This window comes from Rhizopus delemar, genomic scaffold, assembly GCF_000149305.1.
Source record: "Rhizopus delemar RA 99-880 supercont3.14 genomic scaffold, whole genome shotgun sequence".
In the NCBI taxonomy this organism is placed as follows: Eukaryota; Fungi; Mucoromycota; class Mucoromycetes; order Mucorales; family Rhizopodaceae; genus Rhizopus; species Rhizopus delemar.
The window spans coordinates 823,246-839,452 of NW_027137840.1; the positions used below are offsets into that span (position 1 = coordinate 823,246).

The window sequence follows — 16,207 nt, forward strand, 5'->3', positions numbered from 1 at the left end:
AAAGACCCATACCCGATTTGGCAGTACGATAGGCAGCTCCTAAACCTAGACCAAACCAGTTATCCACCCGTTTGTTTTCCATCTGCTTGTTTCTCTCTTTACAGCTAAACACAATCACAGCGACACATCCCATCATACCAAAGAAAGGTGCATAAAAAGGACTTTATTCAACGTTAAAAAAGAGAGAACGTGTATTTATTATTAATAATTCTGACATGTTTATAATTATTTTGTTTCTTTTTTTATAGCTGTAAAGAATGATCAAGTAAGCATCAGAGTGGAATGACAACTTTACGTGAAGAAGAAGAAGAAAAAAAAAATAGAAAAAATTCCCCCCCCCTCTTTCCTTTGATGAAACACCTTCTATGTTCATCACGTGTGTTATTCATAAAAATGAATTTCAATCTATGATAAACATCAGTAAAGAACATGGGCCATCTTTGGTACCTACAAAGAGAAAAGCAGACTTGACAGGGTCAGAGATGGACAGGTGCTGTGGATGATAGATGTGTTGGTTTTCTGAATCGATAAAGGCGTGCAACGCTTTGATGGCCTACTTGAAGATATATCAATACATGATCCTCCCCTGTCTTTTGTTTACCCTTTGATAGTGAGTGGAAAAAAAGATGGGCCAGAGGTAGATGCTGAGTGTTTCCATGATGTTTTCAAACACCACTCGCCAAGAGAGCCTATCGGCATAATCCATTCTTTTATTAATTTCTTGTATTGTATTCATAAATACTTTTGAGCTAATCTAGACAAAAAAACATAAGCACCCATGTTCACTCACACTGTCGTCCTACTCACTCGTCCTTCCAAGTCTTTGGGGTATTCTGTATAAAACCGAGTGATGCCATCTCCTAATGTGTAATCTCGTTCGATTCTTATTGACTTTATTGGTACTCGATTCTTTATGGATATGATTTCATGCTCAGACCTATTCTTTGTCGTATTATTATAGACACTATGATTCCCTACAACCACCAGTCAAAAAAAAAAGGGGGGGCGCTTTCGTCACTTTATTTACCTGTCATGATTGTGCTGGAGACTCGGGTGGAAGGAATATGACTTATGGTCGATGCATCATTGATGAGTGCTGTTGTATCTTTTGAACTTTGAAAGGAAGGTAAATCTACTTTTGCATGCGCTTGTTTTGGTATACTCGGTTCACACGTATTTGTAAACATGAAAATAAATAAAGATGGAAAAAAAAGGAAATATTAAAGTTTTATTAAAAAAGATTAATTTGGTGAAACAAGTTTTAACATTTTCCCGTTTTGACTTTATAGGCCGCCTTTAATAGATCATGTTGATCGGTATCTTGATTGATGGCCCAAACCATCACACCCGCCAAATGCTTGTTGTGGGCATAACAAGCTTTCTTGGAGATCGATTTTGGATCATCGTACGAGATAAAGATGTTTGTCTTTGGGTTGAATAACCAAGGGGTGGATGTGGCCTTATCCCAAGTACGCACCCAAGGCTTTCTGGCCTTTTGAGCCGTCTTGAGAACCTGCTGAGATAAGAGATGGCTGTATTGCCAAGTACCAGAGAGACCCCCGGGATCCTTGGAGCAGTAAGGATCTTGAGAGAACGTGTCGTCTTGATCGCCTTGAGGAATCTTGCCTTGGACTTGATCTTGATAGAGTGATTTTTTCTTGAGCATGTTCACTTTGGCAGCTAAAGAATCATTCAGTAATCGCGCTCGGCTTCACCCGTACTGACTTACTTGTCGATCTTCCATAGAAAGCAAGACCCCCTGTCAGCTGATGGGCTGGCATGCCGGCCTGGATCCAGCTTTCGATGGAAGAAGAGAAGCTGATCTGGCCCTGAGGTGCGTTCAGAGGCGCGTTGGGGCCTGTCTGTGCATTCCATGCGCCATTGATATCATACGTCATCACGTTCACGCGATCCAACACTTTCGCAAACCCGGACACGTCTGCTGCGAGCGGGTTCACAAAGGCTGCGATCGTGATCTCCTTCTTTTCTTTAAATTCACGACGGATCGCTTGACGAAGTTCTTTGAGTAAAGTCAAGAAATTCTTGACGTCGTTCTTTTCATCAAACGTGTTACAGCCTGCACCTTGACGACCAGGATATTCCCAATCTACAAAAAATAAAGAGAGAGGTGGGTAGGGAGCAAGAAAGCAAAAAGTGTGGTTTACCAATGTCGATCCCATCCAACTTGAATCTATTCAAAAAGAGTGAGTCTTGGTCATGACTGGTTTTTTTTTATATATACTTTTTCATGTGTTGAATACACCAGTGGATGAATTCCTTTCGAGAACTGGCTTTTTTGGCCATGGTGCTGTGAACAGACGGATGAGAAGGAGAGAAAGAAGAGAGGGATGCGATCGTACCTGAAAGTCAGACTGCCGGTCCAGCCACCAATCGAGGTCAACACTTTTACATTCTTTTTATGAGCAGCAGAGACCAATTGGGGTAATTGAGTCTCGATACTCTCAGGGTCTGACCAGACGGGCGTGTTTCCTTTGATCATCACTGCAAAGGCATAATTGATGTGCGTGTATCGATCGAAATCAATCTTGGAAACTAAAAAAGGATGAGTACCTGTCTTTTTCTCTCTCCTTTTTTATTACTAGGAAAACGATTGAATAACCCTAATCTCACTCTCTGTTAGTTCCTTTCTTGGGCCCTGTCAGGGATCACTTACAGCTTTGATAATAACCAATGATGACCTTATCATTCTTGGTCGCAGCATGTAATACTTTAATAAAATAAAGCGATAAAATCACAAACAAGTAACCTTTCATTTTTTTAAAAAAAAAAAAAGGAAAAAGAAAGCTAGTCTATTTCTTTTTTTTTTTTTTTTTTTTTTTACTTGAAAACTAGATGATTATTTATAGGTTACTCCAAATTAATTTACAATATTCCCCTCTCTCAATCTCTCTCTCTTTCTCTCTCTCTCCCCTCCCCCCAAGCCCTTTCTTCTCACCAGCCATTATTTTTTTTTTTTTTTTTATTACTGCGCTTCGGAACCCTTATTGCGCAGGTCAGTTAATTACTGGATTTTCCATTCCATTTTAAATTGTCCGAAAACAAATCTCTTTAATTACTTTACATATAAAGCAAATGATTCGATTTTTCAACAAGTATTTCATAAAAAAAGAATCTAAACTTGTTTTGTCAATTACATGTAGGTTCACTTTAAAAAAGAGAGAAAAACGGGCTTTCAATGTTTGTGTGAGCCTGTTTATTTTTTTTCAAGTCTACTGTATTTCAATCTATTTTTTTTTTATTAAACTACTAAACTGTCATTCAGTGCGTCTCATCCCATACAACCAAGTATCTGACCTTCTTTTTTCTCTTCTTTCCCCTAAATCAAGGAGAAAAGAGATAGCAAGTGTGGATGGTCATCAAAGACGGTGTGGATTCGAATGGTTGGATTGTCTTGGGTTGGGACAGACAATGTACCCTGTGTTTCAAAAGAGGATCGGAGATGTAAACCAGGTACGATCCAATGTGGGACGCATGTGGAAGAGGATGACACGGGCACTAAAGAGAGAGAGAGAGAAACAATCAAGACGAATATTTGTGATCGTCTGGGATGAGTTACACACACACGAATAATCAAGACATGATTTAAAAAGGAAATAAGCAGAATCCCCCCTCCCCCCTTTTGACAGAAAATGGTAGGATGAATACACATGTTATTTATCAAATGGGATGGAATCTTTTGTAGAAAAAAAAAAAATGTGGTCAACCAGAGCATGTCCTTTTCCTATTGTTTCTTGATTTCACCCGATCAAGTCGAGTGAGAAGGATGAGACCAGGTCATGTACTTGATTTCTTTTATTGTCCCAAATGGGTTTTGAAATTACTCTCCTTTGAATGATTTAAGCTGACGAGGACAGAAAAGAAGCTGATTGAACCGCCTTTTGCTCTTCCTTGGGTTGCCTTTCACGTAGGCTGACTACAAAGTGAATTGAACTGCCTTCTCTTTATGTCCTACACTGCTGTTTTGGACCTCACATGGACTGTGATCAAAGATCGTTTAAAATCACATCCATCCTGTCTTTTCTACTCATTTTTCCTTTTTCAGCAAACCTTGTCCAGAAGAATAAAGTAATTGATGAATTTTTTTTTTAAAAAAAAAGGAGGTGCCATCCAAAGTGCAAGTAGACATCCTAGGTTCTTGAGCTGCTCAAAAGAAATCGATCAGCCTATGCATCTCTCTGGGAAAGCAAGACGTGTGGGCTTGTTTATCGTAGCCTGTTTACATCTTTGCGTATCAAGGATGACCTTGAGGCTTTTTGTTAATCCCGTGTGCCTGATAGACTCTATCAAAGCGAGTTGCAACAACACACACAGATTGGGGTTCTTTTGAGCGTCATCGAAAACATCAGTTTCAAAGGTATCCCTTCATGATTGACGATAGCAAACAAAAGGGGAGGGAAACAAGTTATTTTGCCAAGGACAAAAGAACCAAGACATCACGATTGGATCGTACAAGAGCGAGACAAGAAAGGACCTGTGGCAGGTTAAAAGAAAAAGACAGGGTTCGGATCGAATCATGTGAAAGACATGGCATCCATAGCACTTTTTTAAAAGATGCCTGGAGCCGTTTGCAATTCAAACATGTCATTTTCAGCCCACGATCTCTAACGAAAAAAAGGAGAGAGAGAAAGGAAAATAAGCTCTTTTTGAATTGATGATCAATCAATCGAGTAACACGTCTTTTTAGTTTTTTTTAAAGCCCTCTTTTTTTTTTTTTGTGTGAGAGAGACAAGACGCTTTACACAAAGCCTAGGGAAGGTTCTTTATGTCACAGGATATTCACCCGTGATTGAAAGAATGCAGTTGACACAGGAAGACCAAGCGTGAGCCTAATGAAAGCCTAAAGTCCGAGGATCTGGAGAGCCGGACGGCAGAGAAAATTCCGGTCCGGAATTTAAAAATAGAAGAGAAAGAAAGAGGGAGGTGGGCAGAGGGAAAGAGAGAGAGAGAGAGAGAGGGGGGGGGGAGAGAGATGAGTCAAGAAGGGTTCAAGGCGTGCTCGGTGATTTCTCCCCTTCTCTGTTTCTCTTACAAAGGTAATCCACAGACACATCCAACAAAAGAATCCATCCATTCATTCTCTTTCTCTAGAATCTCTTTCCAATGCAGATTTTCGTAAAGACCCTTACCGGCAAAACCATCACTTTGGAAGTCGAGAGGTAAAAAAAAAAAAGAAAAAAAATAATGGCAGTGGATGGCTCATTGAAAATGATGATAAAATACCAGCTCTGACACCATTGACAATGTCAAGCAAAAGATTCAAGACAAGGAAGGTATTCCTCCTGACCAACAACGTCTCATTTTCGCCGGTAAACAATTAGAAGACGGTCGTACTTTGAGCGACTACAACATTCAAAAGGAATCCACCCTTCACTTGGTTCTCCGTCTTCGTGGTGGTATCATCGAACCTTCCTTGAAGGCCTTGGCTTCCAAGTACAACTGTGAAAAGATGATCTGTCGCAAGTGTTATGCTCGTCTTCCTCCTCGTGCTACCAACTGCCGTAAGAGAAAGTGTGGTCACACCAATCAACTTCGTCCCAAGAAGAAGCTCAAATAAACGATTCGCTTGCTTGTCCCTATTGTGGGGCCGAATAAACTTGATTTTATAAAGACACAGCAGATGACGCTTTTTTTTTAAAAGATCTTTGAGTTCCATCGTATCCAACGAATGAAGAGGGGACAGGATGAGCCTGTCGTTTTGAATCCTGTATGATCCACAGGATCTTTTTTTTCTTTCTTTCTGCCTTGTTTTACCTTTGACGCGTTGGTCTGTCACGGAAGAAGGGATGGAACGGAGTTTGAGCCGGTTGTTTAAAAAATGACTGAAAAAAAAAAAAAAAAATTTTAGTCCTTTTTTTTCCTTACTTGATCTCACCATGGCGATGCGACTTCCTTCTGCTGATGAACTTGAACAACTTGAAGATATTGGTAAACAAGTGAAAAAAAAATGGGATGAATACAGCCACTGAACAAACCTATAGAAAAGCAGTGGGCTGTTAAGGCCATGCACCATGCTGAAACTTATTTCAAGTTGATCTCTGCCATTGATCCTCGTCAACTTCGTTTGACAAAGTAAGCAAAAAAAAAAAAAAAGATGGAGAGAGAAGCAAAGACACTGACAGGGCATATAGCATTGATGATGAAATCCTAAAGGACTTTGAAGAAACGTTCCCAGAGATTGATGTTGTTCACCTCGACGAAGAACAATTCAAGTCACCTGCTGGCAAAGAAAAGTGGAGAAATTTTGTAAACAAATATGAAAAGAGAGTGAACGAATTCAACTTTGGAAGTTTGATTCGTATTGATTGCAGAGAAGACTATACGGAACAAAACACCATGTTTGGTGTTCGTATGCAGTTTTATGCGATAGAAATCGCCAGAAACAAAAAGGGATTGAATGATTCTTTACGTCAAAAGAAATAATAAAAAACAGACGAGATCGACTCTCTTTAGACCCTCTAAAAGAAATCGGTGTGTGTGTGTAAATGGGTGACTGTAGAGATTTAAAAAAAAAGAGTCTTGTTTGGTTTGTCATTTATCCACAGAGTCCCCTCTCTCTCTTTCACTGCTTACTGTGTCAGTGGATAAGAAAGAGTGTCATTTAAAATAAGCCCTTGGGTTCTGAAAGGATGGTATTAAATTCACAACATGACAGAGATCATCCAGCATCCTCTGCTGACCAGAGTAGGGCTGAGCATGATCCTGAATGGCCTATTCTTTTTTTATTGAAAGAATGCGTTCTGCAGACACCCTCAGGAATAGACATGGATCGAAAAAGAGGATGCGTGTGTGGAAGAAAAGAGAGAGAGAGAGAGAGATGAGAGAAAAGTGTATCGGATTGGAAGAGAGTATTTATTGATCCTCTTGTTGATGAGGAATAATGAATGCTAAATTATTTGTATTGTTTGATATAAAATGATAAAATGGAAAAGAGGCATGTTGACCTAATTGGGTCTGTAACCTGGATTGTAACTCTTGGAGTTGTTTTTGTTGTTCTTTATGAATCAAGAGCGCATGGAGTGTGCTCTGTGGCAGATCCCGCTTGTCTGGTTCGATGTCGGTCGAAAGGGCAGGCAGTGCCCGTTTTTCGACTTGGGAACGGATCGAGAGGGATTGGAGTCGGTCTCGTAATCTCTTGTTTTTTCTTTCTAAATATTTCATGTAATCCACTGCTTTGAACAAGATGGTGCTCTTTGAATGATTCGTGTCTTTCAAGCAAGGCACCAACTCTGTCAGCTCACAGAATCTGGACCGAATCGCATTCCTTCGCTTCTGTTCCGAGGCGGTGTGATTGTCTCGTTTCTCATCTTTGGTCTTGATCTTTCGTTTGACAGGACTGGAGGGTTGAACTGGACTTGATTTAAAAGAGAGGAGAGGAAGGGTGAGTTGATCACTCTTTTGTAAAAAGATGGGTTTTGGGTTTTCTATCGTCTAATTTATACAACTAAATAAACAGGGTCATGTATGGGTGAATTGACTTACTACAACACATCATTTCAGTATTCATTCATTCCTTCTTTTTTTTATATATTCTTACCATTCATGTCTAGTGAGCTGATCAAGTCAATAGGTTCCATTGCTTTTCAAAAGGATCGGGATGGTTTAAGAAAAATAAAAAAATTAAAAAAAAAAACAAAAAAAAAAGAGAGATGGTCTTTAATAAGCAGAAATCCACTGATTCATGCCCCGATCACTTACCCCGCATTATGCACCTGAGTTTAAAGACGGATAAAAGAAGAAAAAGATGTGAAAAAAAAAAAGAGATTTTATTTTTTGCCAAGATGGGAGGTAGCCATGACATGATCAATATTTTGAAGCATGGCGGTGGTACGACTGAGAAGGGTGGTCAGATTGTTGACTTCACGCTTGAGTTCATTACGATGGGCTTCCAAGAGTTGACTGTCGACAGGTTGAAACATGTTGAGAGGAGAAGAAGGCAGAGGAAGATCATCATGAGGGATCATGGGAGGAGAAGGGAGATGAGGACGAGTGGATTCGACTTGAGGATTTAATAAACAAGCAATGTTGTTCTTAGTGGGTCTCATGGGAGGAGAAGGTAGATAATAACGATCGGGTTCGACAGGTTCAGGTGAAGGAGAGGTGACGGGAGAGGGAAGTAAGGGACGTAGGGTCTGTTTGTCATCGGATTTGGTTGGATGATAGACCATGGGCTTATGGGTTGTCAGATTGGCTGCAGTGACACGCTTACGACGTTTGATGGTCGAACGTTTCATGGTGACCGGTCGGTGGACATGATGCAGTTTATAATACAGACCACAGGCATTACAGATCGGTTGACCTGATTCATCTCTTCTCCAGAGCGGTGTGGTTTCTGTTGAACAGTTGGCACAGACAAAATCAGTCGTGTGTTCCACCTTGGCTGGTGCGGTCGGAAGGACCAAGGGAAGAGGAGGAGGGTCGATGGGTTTTTGAGTGGCTGGGGCCAACAAGGGAGGTTGCTGACGAGGTGCGAGATGCTTTTGCTGCTGACGTTGTTTCAGATAATTTCTCTTTAACCAAACAGGACGAGACGTATTACGAGCCTTATAATAAAGCCCACAGGCATTACAGATCGTTTCACCCAGAGGAGATCGTCTCCATAAAGGAGTCGTGGTCGTACCACAATTCGAACACGAGGTGGCTGTCGTGCTTCCAATGTCCGATGTCGCAACACTGGCGTTGCTCGGCTCAATAAATGAATTATTGCTGGAAGGGGCAGACATCGTTCGCTGATCGAAGCCAACAGAAGGTTGGACTTTGTTTTGAACGTATTGAAAATCAGCTGTCACAGACACTTGTTGAACAGCGGTAGGTATTAGCGGACACTTGTGGCATGAATCAACACTGGTCGAGGTTGATGGTTTGTTATAAAATGGGGACTTTACAGTCATGTTCAATAGAAAAAATAGGCGTAGGTCAATCTGTTGATCTTGATTGGCTCTCTCTCTCTCTCTCTCTTTTGAAAAAAAGTAGAATAAAAAAAAAATAAAAATAAAAATAAAAAAAATGAATTTATATAAAAAAACTTTTTCAAACTTGATTGGCTATTGATAGTAAAAGAAACGGAAGATAAAAAAAATAAGCCAATGAAATCGAATGAATTGTTATCTATTTGATTTTTATCCGCGGAATTAAAATAGCTCAATCTATTTTCTCTTTAATTCACTCTCCTTGGTTTTTTATATATAAAATAGATAAGGCACGTGTAGATGATTGAACGGATTGAATTTGAACCATCTTATCTTGCACTATCTTTTGAGCTATATTTTATCATCGGTTCATCTTCCGTAACATCCGTTTCGTTTCCTATCCTCTCTTTCTCACCTTTTTTTTTTTTTTTTTTTTATTGATAACATAGAGAAGGAAAAGGGGAGGGGGGGGGGTAGTCGATCCTCAAGTTCTAGGCGCTGATGTGCTTTGCATAAATAATGTTGTCATAAACAACGCTTTATCTAAACTATAATCTGTAGTTCAATTCATAATCTTATCAACACACCATTTGAGTAACAAGGACTGTTTCTTTTCTAAACATGATTGAACCACAGGGTTGAAAGCGGAAGAATGGATTCGGATCCACCTCTCAGGGTCATCCTCCCTTTTTTTTTTTATTGAAATAGATGCTTCAATGGGTGTGATAAATCAATGTTGACTATCGATCATCCTGATTATGCAGCCACTCAAAGCTAAATGTGATGATGTCATCATTCTCATCCGAAAGCCATCTTGCCGCAGAAAGTCTGTACCTTTTTTTAACAATTGATCCTATTGGACATGATCATGTTCTGTGGGTTGACTTGTTCAGTGAATAAAAGAGAGTAAATGAAGACCATTCCATATAAAAAGGGAGTTTAATGAAATACAAGAGAATGTGTTTGTTTTATTATAAACTGACAAGATAAATGAATAGATTCCTCTTTTCTTTGGTGTAACGCATCAAACAAGTCGTTTCTCTTTTGGGATACAATAGAAGTCATCCTTTGTTTATAAATCCACTTTTTTTTTCTTTTTTTTTTCTTTTTCTTTTTTCTTTTAAAAAGGTAAACTTGTATCCTTGTGTTGATAAATCTCTAAATGAAACGTCTTACAGAAATGATGACACAAACTCCTTCTGTCAAATTAGTCTTGTTGGGTGATTCATCTGTTGGTAAATCGAGTATAATCACAAAATATGTAACAGACACATTCATCGAAGGAAGAGAAGTCACGATTGGAGGTAAGGCAAGAGGATGGTCTTGATGACTAATAACAAAATAGCTGCTTTTCTGGCAAAGATCTGTTCAATAGAAGATAGAATCATCAAGTTTGATATATGGGATACAGCCGGACAAGAAAGATTTCGTTCCTTGGCACCCATGTATTATCGAAATGCCGCTGCGGCCATGATTGTGTTTGATGTGACAAATTATGTGAGTAATGTGACAGGGCTGAATCATCATTTGCTAACCGTCATTCCTACTTCCTTTTTCAGAATTCATTCACAGGAGCCAAACGTTGGGTGGATGAATTACCTTTGGATGTGATGATTGCTTTAGTAGGAAACAAGATTGATTTGGAACAAGACAGACAAGTTTCGGTGGATGAAATAAAAGAATATGTGGCAGAAAAGGATCTGATTTATATCGAAACAAGTGCTCGCTTGGGAATCAATATCCATCATGTGTTTAATGAAATAGGTAATCACTCATCCCCCCCCCTCCTTCAAACTCACTCTTTCATAGCCAAAAATGTACCTTTGAAGACTACAAAAACACAAACAATCAACATCAAAGACAATCATCAGCATCATTCCTGTGCCTGTTGACATCTTTTCATCAACCTCATCCAACGTATGCCCTCCTAGTGCACTATTCCCCCCCCCTCCCTTTCTCTCTTCTTCATTCTTCAATTTATACATCATTTAAAATCAGTAATAAAATAGAAATCACAAACAATCTTTATTTGCCATCACACGCTTCAATGGTAGTACACCACATGGTCTGTGATTCTCTTTATTTTTTAAATAAGGTTGACTGTCATCCTCTTGGTTTGAATGAACCCCCCAATTTTCTGATCACAAATCGAATAGGTTTTCAAGAGTGTATTTATATATCAAGCCTACCTTATAAAATCTGTGCGATACGAAACCAAACATAAATGATCTTGTCAACTTGATCCTACACGCATTCAGTCACTTTAGGCTATTCCTTTCGTAGGCTGGACCTGTCTGGTAGCATCGTTGGCCGTACCTTATCCCCCAACTGAACCAGCTGTCTTTTGCATCCGAAAAAAAAAAGTCTGAGAGTCTCAATTTTTCAATTGACGTCACAAACTTGCTTGGATGACATCTGATTGGTTAAAGACGTTGAAATTTTTTTTTTCCTTTAAAAAATCCTAAAATCATAGTTTTCCTTTCCTTTTTTTCAACATACGAGGCTTAGTTGAAGGCTTGGTTCTTTATTGCTTTTCCTTTTATACAGAACTCCGGTCCAAAATATAAATATGGCTCGTGTTCATTTATTTGCTTCGCCACCTTACAGTGAAAAGAGAACAAACAGACACCCATCACCTACAGTCGAAGATGTCATTGCCGACGTACCATCTTCTCCAAAAACAATAGAAGAAAACAAGACGGTTGAAAATACAGAGTTAACGGCCGCCTTACTTCAACCTACTGAAGAAGCGATGGACACCAAGTCGGAGGATGTCTTGGATCAAGCAGCAGCAGCAACAGCCCTTCAGTTGTTGGGTTTGTCAAGTGTTTCAAAAGATGATGACACAGTGGACGATAACGGAAAGTCAACAGACATCATCTATTCAACACACCAAGACGATGTAGACCTAAGTGAAGACAATTCGACACAGGACTACAAAAGAGGTACTTGGACAAAAGAAGAGGATGACTTGTTGTTGTTTGGTATCAAAAAGTTTGGATACGGTCGCTGGAAAGAGATTGCGAGTACGATTCCTGGTAGGAAGGGTAAGCAATTGAAACAGAGATGGGACAATACACTTGCTGCAAAATATGTGGATCAAGAATGGCTAAAGAAAAAAATTAAAAGCAGTGTGGAACAACCCAACGAGGATAAAGATGATAAAGCGCTCAAGTTTTTGGAGACGACGGATTGGAATGATGTGGCATTAAAAATATCCGAAAAGGCAAGACAAGGTGATCAGGGTGCTATTGAAGCCCTTTTATCTCAAGCCTTACTGGGCACAGTGAGTCATGCTGACAACAACAATACAACCTATGATTCAACAACAGAAAGCCAGCAGCAACCACCCCACACAGCCGCAACAGATACCAGCTTACCACAACCTACTGAAGCAGACAGTGCACAACACCCTTCTACCCCTACAGCAGCAACAACCACAGCAGCAGCAGCAGCAGCAGCAACGACAGCCCCGACTGAGCATCCTACTCATATTCCCAATTATCCGTCTAGCTCGACAGCTCCACCCACACTCAACTTTGCTGATGCTGCCTTGGCACTCTACACTCAACATCTGGCTGCTCAGCAGCAGCAGCAGCAGCAGCAGCAGCATAGCAACAGCACGAGTACCACCGGATCGCCGTCTGCCAACACACCGATTTTAAATCATCCATACTTTATGACCAATCCTTTTACGTCAGGCACGGACAGTGTGGCTGCTGCTGTGGCTGCCGTCGCTGCCGTGGCCCATCAAGCTTCTCAACAACCGCCATCGCCCTCCCCCCATCCTCCACAAAGTAAGTAGCGTTGGTTTGCATGCATGCGATCTAAAAGGTTCTTATAGCCAGAAATCATCTGAAAAGACGTCGAAGTGATCCTGCACTCGCCGACACACAGAGTGCAGCCATGTCCATCTATGCTTCTGCGACGCCCATCACGACCACCATCAACAATCAGACCCAGACCGTGTATCCCTGTCTGTTTCCGAACTGTGGCAAGACCTTTGCTCGACTCTATAATCTCAAAAGCCATTCAAGAACACACACGGACGATCGTCCCTTTGTCTGTCCATCGTGTAATGCCGCCTTCAGTCGAAATCATGATCTCAAGCGTCACTCAAAAATTCACGGGGGCGATAAACCGTATCAGTGTCAGGGCTGTAAAAAGAGCTTCTCAAGGTAAAACGCGTGATGAATAAAACAAGTTGATTGACATTTCTGTATAGACTGGATGCATTAAAAAGACATAAAAGTAATCAAAGAAACAAACAAAGTTGTATGGAACATTGAAACTGTGTAAAACATTGGCATATCGAATCTATCTACATATATAATCCTCTTTTCTCTCTCTCTCTTTATTCACATATGTAAATAAAAAAAAAACAAGTCGAAATTAAAGGAGGAGGAGGGGGGGAATACTGCGCCTTATCTCTTTTATTTATGCTAAATAATGATATGCGCGTCTATCTTCTGTACTTCTCTCGAGATACTCACGATCAATCAAGGCTTCAATTCTCTTTTTAATCATCAAGGGACTTGGCATAAATCGAGAGCTCAGCTGTCTTGTCACTTCTGCAATCAACAAATTATGTTCCATCGTCTTTCTATCTTTCATGATGCGAACAATGGCTGCCTCGATCTGATGCTTACGCTCCTCGTCCACCTTGTCCTGCGTGTTCTTTCGCTCGCTGTCATTCTCTACCTTGGACGCCACCGCCTGAATTTTTATACGCGCTAGATTACACGTGAAGCTTGCGTTGAAAGAAAACGTGTCATCGTCCAGGACATCTCGACCTTTGGATGACTTGTTTAAAATCTTGTATTTCGTGCAAGCCAAGGATTGAAGCGTTCGCTTCAGATCCGCATCGGCGATTTGCGTCAGTGTCTTGAGCTCTTGCCAAGATAACGTGTCGTGCTGGTTGAATTGAAGCAAGACCATCATCGCATAGGTCGATACGTTCAAAAGATGTTTGGATTTTGAGAAAACGGCTCGAACGTCCGCCGTGCCCATTTGAGGTTGCCACGTCAGTCTTCTTCCGCTGTGTCTTGCAAAGTAAAATCTTTCAAAGGATTGACAGGCTGCGATGACTGTAGGTGGCATGGTACATCGAGGGGATGTAGAAAGGTTCATGGGCCAAAAGGTAGACGTCAAGACGGTGACAGAGACTTCAGGGGGAAGCCTCTCATTGATTTTGTCAAGGTATTCCTTGAATAGGCCGTTCATCTCGGAAGAGAGTCGCATGTCGTTAAACATACCTTCCAGTTTATTGGTAAATTGATAGCCACATTCTCTCTATTTTTTCATGGGCTAAGTACCTCTCGATTAGTTTTCATGATGATAGGCAAGTTTACCTTCAGCTTGGATAGCATTCCTCTTTCGGCATCATCAGATACACTTCTGTTCAATAACAACCGTTTTGCTAAATGTTGTTTATAATAGCGCTCAAAGACATCCTTGTCTTGTAAGTATCTAAAGAGCGTGATTGTTTTATCTAATATATCATCTACTTCATCCTCTGATTTCTAAGCAAAGACATTAGTCTCATCTTGTCACTACCCATACACATCACACTTTACGCCCTTTAATCCTTTCTTTAAATTTTCATCAATAAACAACGAAATGAACTCTGCTGATTTTGGATTTTCGTTTATAAATCTTTCAAAGGCTTCATTGAAAACAGTTTGAAATGATTTATCCTTGTTGGCTGCTTGATCCAGTATTTTATCAAATTTATCTTGTAATTCCAACACCTCCTGGACCCAACGTATAGCGAGCTGACTTGAGCCCTTTTCTATCTTTAGATCGCTATTGATATGCTGGTTGATTTGTGAGCCCAGAGTAAGGATATATTTGCTTATAAATGATCTCATTTCGTTCAGACCAGCTGGAACGCGCGAAAATAAATTGTACATGCGCAAAAGATCTTCGTATTTGTCTGCAGCTAACATGCTTTCTAATCCAGAGTTCTTCATCTATACTCAAAATAAATAAAGAAATATCATCAAAAACGCGTGTGTTTTCTTTACCTCCATTAATGCTTTTACGTTGTTTTCAATAAGTTCTGTTTCAATGATCGTTCGAATCTTTACTTCGGTTGTCATCGATAAACAGTGGACTGTTCTTTCATATTCTTCTTCTAGTCTCTTTTCTACCTAAAACACATATTTTTTAATCAATCCATTCATGTCAGCGTTCTCTCTCTTCTTTTTTTCTTACTTTTCGCATAAACTCTGAAGCATCATACGATGATACTAATTTTTGACTTTCAATCTGATAAAATGAAGTACTCTTTTCTAAATAATCGGACTCAAAATCTACTGCATAAACTGTGTTATTTGTTGCAGAGTCCTTCAACTCGGCCAACATTGCAACAGCAGATTGAATAGCACTTCGATCGATAACATCTCCCTCTCGTTCAAATTGTATCTGTGTCAACATGGCTGATATAAGATGCTTTTGTATTGGGTAATTGTTTGATCGAATCACTTTATCACGAAACAGATTGAGTCCCATATCATAAACGCCTGGTAAATTGTATTTAGGCAATCGATCATTCTTTTATAAAATAGGTTAATTTCATCATTATTTGCACAACCTCTTTCACATTACCAAATACGTCAATACTTGTAATATCAATTCCACCGCAGTCGTATAATCATCCCATACACGCTTGATTGTCTTCAGAAAAGATGCACCGGCGTCAATCGTATCTGTCTTGGTTTGAACGAACGCAGGCACGATGGTCTCTTGTGCTGTCTTTTCCAAATACTCTGCAATCACCTTCTCAACATCATGATAAAGCTTTTCACCAAACTGTCGCATGGTTAGCTTGTATGCTGTACGGTACAGCAGCTCATATGAAAGCTCCCTTGCTTGCTTTTGAAATATGACCATAATGGCATTACTTAGAATTTCAAACCCTTCGTCATATTCTTGTGTTTGATCAACACCAGGCTGAAAAGAATTTTACCCTTAGTATTTAAATACATGACATTGTTGTTTTATCTTACTGCTCTTTTGGGTGGTCTAATTCTACCCTTTTTTAAAGACATGCGTAGTTGTAAGAGAAAAAAAAAAAAGAAAGCTGTATTTTTTTTTTCTTTGGCTTTGCAGAAAATGTATTTCAGCTTTTATTAGGCCTCACGTGATTGGCTCAAAGCTCCAGCACGATTTTTCCTGCAACATTTTTATTGCAGAGCCATGTTACACACAGAGCAACATTCGCAGCAAATCATCAACAATGTAGCCTGATCTGCATCTTTTGATTATTTCATACAGTA

At 39.9% G+C, this 16,207-nt stretch overlaps 9 protein-coding genes across 9 annotated transcripts; 4 read left to right on the plus strand and 5 right to left on the minus strand.

Moving 5' to 3' along the window:
* Window positions 1–400: 400 nt before the first annotated feature.
* RO3G_14658 (uncharacterized protein) lies at window positions 401–706 on the minus strand (the record flags this gene model as incomplete). Its single annotated transcript, XM_067669242.1, has 3 exons — window positions 401–405; window positions 448–553; window positions 602–706. 3 exons carry the CDS (start codon window positions 704–706, stop codon window positions 401–403), a joined length of 216 nt encoding a protein of 71 aa, XP_067525343.1.
* Window positions 707–1,261: 555 nt separating this feature from the next.
* On the minus strand, window positions 1,262–2,774 carry RO3G_14659 (uncharacterized protein; the record flags this gene model as incomplete). Its single annotated transcript, XM_067669243.1, has 5 exons — window positions 1,262–1,680; window positions 1,730–2,107; window positions 2,166–2,191; window positions 2,361–2,553; window positions 2,675–2,774. 5 exons carry the CDS (start codon window positions 2,772–2,774, stop codon window positions 1,262–1,264), a joined length of 1,116 nt encoding a protein of 371 aa, XP_067525344.1.
* Window positions 2,775–5,121: 2,347 nt separating this feature from the next.
* RO3G_14660 (ubiquitin-60S ribosomal protein L40) lies at window positions 5,122–5,575 on the plus strand (the record flags this gene model as incomplete). Its single annotated transcript, XM_067669244.1, has 2 exons — window positions 5,122–5,177; window positions 5,245–5,575. The coding sequence occupies 2 exons, from the start codon at window positions 5,122–5,124 to the stop codon at window positions 5,573–5,575; spliced, it is 387 nt and encodes a 128-aa protein (XP_067525345.1).
* Window positions 5,576–5,894: 319 nt separating this feature from the next.
* Window positions 5,895–6,441, plus strand: RO3G_14661 (uncharacterized protein; the record flags this gene model as incomplete). Its single annotated transcript, XM_067669245.1, has 3 exons — window positions 5,895–5,946; window positions 6,000–6,090; window positions 6,150–6,441. The coding sequence occupies 3 exons, from the start codon at window positions 5,895–5,897 to the stop codon at window positions 6,439–6,441; spliced, it is 435 nt and encodes a 144-aa protein (XP_067525346.1).
* Window positions 6,442–6,870: 429 nt separating this feature from the next.
* Window positions 6,871–7,510, minus strand: RO3G_14662 (uncharacterized protein; the record flags this gene model as incomplete). Its single annotated transcript, XM_067669246.1, has 2 exons — window positions 6,871–7,442; window positions 7,501–7,510. 2 exons carry the CDS (start codon window positions 7,508–7,510, stop codon window positions 6,871–6,873), a joined length of 582 nt encoding a protein of 193 aa, XP_067525347.1.
* Window positions 7,511–7,784: 274 nt separating this feature from the next.
* RO3G_14663 (uncharacterized protein) lies at window positions 7,785–8,909 on the minus strand (the record flags this gene model as incomplete). The annotated part of the gene is made up of 1 exon (XM_067669247.1): window positions 7,785–8,909. The coding sequence occupies one exon, from the start codon at window positions 8,907–8,909 to the stop codon at window positions 7,785–7,787; it is 1,125 nt and encodes a 374-aa protein (XP_067525348.1).
* A 1,180-nt stretch (window positions 8,910–10,089) lies between these two features.
* RO3G_14664 (uncharacterized protein) lies at window positions 10,090–10,819 on the plus strand (the record flags this gene model as incomplete). The annotated part of the gene is made up of 4 exons (XM_067669248.1): window positions 10,090–10,231; window positions 10,273–10,424; window positions 10,487–10,691; window positions 10,737–10,819. 4 exons carry the CDS (start codon window positions 10,090–10,092, stop codon window positions 10,817–10,819), a joined length of 582 nt encoding a protein of 193 aa, XP_067525349.1.
* A 677-nt stretch (window positions 10,820–11,496) lies between these two features.
* RO3G_14665 (uncharacterized protein) lies at window positions 11,497–13,216 on the plus strand (the record flags this gene model as incomplete). Its single annotated transcript, XM_067669249.1, has 3 exons — window positions 11,497–12,724; window positions 12,772–13,105; window positions 13,153–13,216. The coding sequence occupies 3 exons, from the start codon at window positions 11,497–11,499 to the stop codon at window positions 13,214–13,216; spliced, it is 1,626 nt and encodes a 541-aa protein (XP_067525350.1).
* A 148-nt stretch (window positions 13,217–13,364) lies between these two features.
* On the minus strand, window positions 13,365–15,979 carry RO3G_14666 (uncharacterized protein; the record flags this gene model as incomplete). Its single annotated transcript, XM_067669250.1, has 7 exons — window positions 13,365–14,219; window positions 14,279–14,449; window positions 14,504–14,899; window positions 14,954–15,079; window positions 15,144–15,482; window positions 15,537–15,881; window positions 15,938–15,979. The coding sequence occupies 7 exons, from the start codon at window positions 15,977–15,979 to the stop codon at window positions 13,365–13,367; spliced, it is 2,274 nt and encodes a 757-aa protein (XP_067525351.1).
* Between the last annotated feature and the right edge of the window lie 228 nt (window positions 15,980–16,207).